The sequence below is a fragment of the Priapulus caudatus genome, unplaced genomic scaffold (genome assembly GCF_000485595.1).
Source record: "Priapulus caudatus unplaced genomic scaffold, Priapulus_caudatus-5.0.1 Scaffold557, whole genome shotgun sequence".
Taxonomy (NCBI): Eukaryota; Metazoa; Priapulida; class Priapulimorpha; order Priapulimorphida; family Priapulidae; genus Priapulus; species Priapulus caudatus.
Genome location: NW_014577618.1, coordinates 42246 through 45577, shown reverse-complemented (window position 1 = coordinate 45577; position 3332 = coordinate 42246). Strand labels below are relative to the sequence as shown.

Sequence of the window (3332 nt, the reverse complement as noted above, 5' to 3'; positions counted from 1 at the left end):
GTGTGTGTGTGTGTGTGTGTGTGTGTGTGTGTGTGTGTGTGTGTGTGTGTGGGGGGATGTGTGTGGGCGCGGGCGCGCGCGTGCGTGCGTGCGTTCGTAATAATATATCAAAGCAACGAACAATGTGCATAGAAATAAAACATGCTGCTAAATAATTACGAGGGAAATGCGCAAAGAATATGCTAAAAATAAGATAAAGTTCTTAAACATTTATTTGATTTTTCTCTCTTACGATAAACGTTGGTTAACGCTATCAATCAAAGATAGTTTGGTCAATGCTAAAAAGTAGCGATGACGATGATGATGACGATGTAAACGGTTTCCGGAAACGGATGCGGATAAGTAGTGACCTCTCACTCCAAGATGTCAGCTTACTGTTGCAAAGATCATGTGTGGAATCATAGATAGTAGAGTGCAATCTGTTATTATCTTGAAGTACCATTGACGTAACTGAATCTTCTTGAACGTGCAAACGTAAGATTTATATACTATGAAGTATTACGTATTGCTGGTATATAACGAAATACTGTAAAAAGCGTAGTAATTCTTATTTTACTGGGCAGAGCACTGGTCGAATGAATTCAGAATCGACCAGACAGTGAACATTACGACATGTTACTAATGTTAGTAACACTAACAGTAATACTACCCTCATTAACCTTATATATATTAGTCTTCAAAGTCCAGTGGACTATATTGAAAACGGAAAGAGCCAAAAAGATCAAATAGAGAGATCAACACTGAATTGCTGTAGAAAAAGCCTCAAATTTGCAATTGAAGTACCAAAGAGTAAAGTCTAAAATCTGGAAGAAAATTCCAATACTCCGTGAATACGGAACAACTAACAACACTAACACATGACATGGTTTGCACTATAAGTAACACAGATATACCGGTAAAATAATTTCGATATAACTATGATTTTAAACAGTTGATCGACTCATCTCAGTACATCTCTCTCGGAATATCTGATAAATATCATGGCAGCAGCCTTTGGCGTACACGTTGGTGCTACCACGGCATCACTCGCAGTTTACAAGGTAATTCTATCTCGTTAATTGTTGCTTCCTGTGCTCATCGTGAGCCTTGGCCCTTGATTCTGTGCCAATAATAGAATTTAATGCATTATTCAAAGTAGCTTACAAAGTGAATTTAGACACTCTGATTTGTTATTATAATTTATATTAATAATCATACTGTAACTAATTTTTGCAACATGATTGCAACATCAGGTGGCTCAATCAGTTTTACTGTTTTAGAATGGCAATATTACAAATGACCAGTATAATAGTGACATGTTTTGTATATATGTAATAACAGGATGGCAGGACGACAGTGGTTGCTAACGCAGGCGGAGATCGAGTCACGCCAACACTCGTTGCATTCGAGAGTGGAGAACTGGTGCGTATCATTTCCCGTCAAGCACTAACTCCCTGCAGGGTGCCAATAAATTTCTGTCCTCACTAATCCATATGAGCAACTCTCCAGAGAGGTCTACCTGCAAGAGATGACAGGATACGAACCCCTGTTAATTAAATTGACTACTTCACGAATATTCTATGGTTTATATTTGTAAAATGTTTGTTGCAATTTTTTTACATTAAAAGTAAGTACTAATGGGACTAAATGTATCCTCAAATTCTTACCTGATAAGATTGTTTCTCAACTAGTTAAAAATCCAAAAAACCTTGGCAATTTGATATACATATTGATCACGACATTAAATGCTTGCTATGGGCTATGTATGAGTAACGAGTGTTTGTTAACATCGAACGGAATAGCAAAATAGGAAGTATAATGCAGCAATTTAACCATAAAAAGTGAACAGAATCACTTACATTTTGTGAACAAGTGGACATAATTTTTTTTACTTTTGCGATTTACGTATTTACTCTTTATGACGTAATTACATTAAGCACTAACTCCCTGCAGGGTGCCAATGAATTTTTGTCTCAATAATGGAAAAAACACTGAGTAGCAACTCTCGAGAGAGGTCTACCTGCGGAAACTGACAGCAGACGAATCCGTGGTAAATTTTTTCTGTGTTGTAGGTTGTCGGATATTGTGTCAAATACCAGGGTACGAAATTAACGGGAGTCCGGAGTCAAATACTCCCTGATTTACTGCCGGACTCCCTGATTTGACATATGCAGGAGTCCATGTGACTCCATGAAAATTCTGCTATACTAACTAGTTCGTTCCAGAGCATGGCCTTGTGGAATTACGGTATTTTTTCAGCTAATGTCCAAAGAAAATTGGGCAGACGTGCAACCGCATGAATCTTAAAAATGCAAATCTCAGACTGCAAACTCCCTCGTTTTGCTGCGGACTCCCTGTTTTTGATGGTATGGAGTCCGTTGTACTCCCTTGTTCAAAAGTTAATTTCTACCCCTGAAATACTGTGTCATATATTGTGTCAGAGAGGTCTACCTGCGGTAGCTGAGGGCAGACGAACCAGTGTTAATTTTTTCCGTGTCGTAGGTCGTCGGACTTCCGGCGAAGCAGGGCATCATGAGAAACGCAGCGAACACGATGAGCAAGGCAAAGCAGCTTGTGGGGCAGGAGTTCAGCAACTCGCTCGTGCAGACCATCGTGCAGGAGAGCTCGTGCAAGGTGACAGGGCCATCCTTACAAAATTCTATGTTTGCTGTCCCCCGACCCATGATTTTTTTAGTGGGTAGGTAGGTAGGTCTTTTTTTTGTGAGGCATAATAGTTATTTTAAGTGGCTATTTTCGTGGGTCGGTCGGAGGACAGCAAACATATAATTTTTTAAGGATGGCCTGACAGGGGACGAATTTTGCAATTTTAGCAACTTGCGAAAAATCGCGAGGTGCCTAAAAAATCTACGTACTAAAATGAATTCTAACGTCCAATTTTAGCAACTTGCGAAAAATTGCGAGTGCCTAAAAAATCTACGTGCTAAAATGAATTCTAACGTGCAATTTTTTTTGGAAGTGATCGGCATTATGAAAGTGTAAACAGCGTACGGTAAATAACGGCGAATTAAAGCTTGTTTAGGCAATTTAACTGACCAGTTTGACCATTAATCATGAAATATATTCTTTCCGTGATCGACAGTGATAATGTATGCGGTGTATGCTATAAATGTCCACTCGCAGAAAATAGCAAGTGCTTATATTTTCTACTCGCAATTTCTCAATATTGACACTCATTGTGCGAGTTAGCAATAGGGAAATTCGAGCCCTGGGTGATCTCACTATTTACGTTCGCGCGAAATCGGGAGTAGCGCATCGTCCCAACGTGACGCTGAAATTTGGGTTAGCGCTGTGGGAGGGTGTCGTTGCGTCGCAGCAGTTGCTGTGTGTGAATT

General features: G+C 39.6%; 1 protein-coding gene across 1 annotated transcript in view; it reads left to right on the top strand.

Moving 5' to 3' along the window:
• The first annotated feature begins 326 nt into the window (after positions 1-326).
• LOC106811617 (heat shock 70 kDa protein 14-like) overlaps positions 327-3332 on the top strand; it is a 12197-nt gene continuing 9191 nt past the window's right edge. Inside the window, exons 1-4 of the mRNA XM_014815321.1 lie at positions 327-474; positions 932-1040; positions 1321-1401; positions 2482-2613. Coding sequence (XP_014670807.1) covers positions 981-1040; positions 1321-1401; positions 2482-2613 — 273 coding nt within the window. The 5' untranslated portion in view covers positions 327-474; positions 932-980. The remainder of the gene's footprint in view (positions 475-931; positions 1041-1320; positions 1402-2481; positions 2614-3332) is intronic.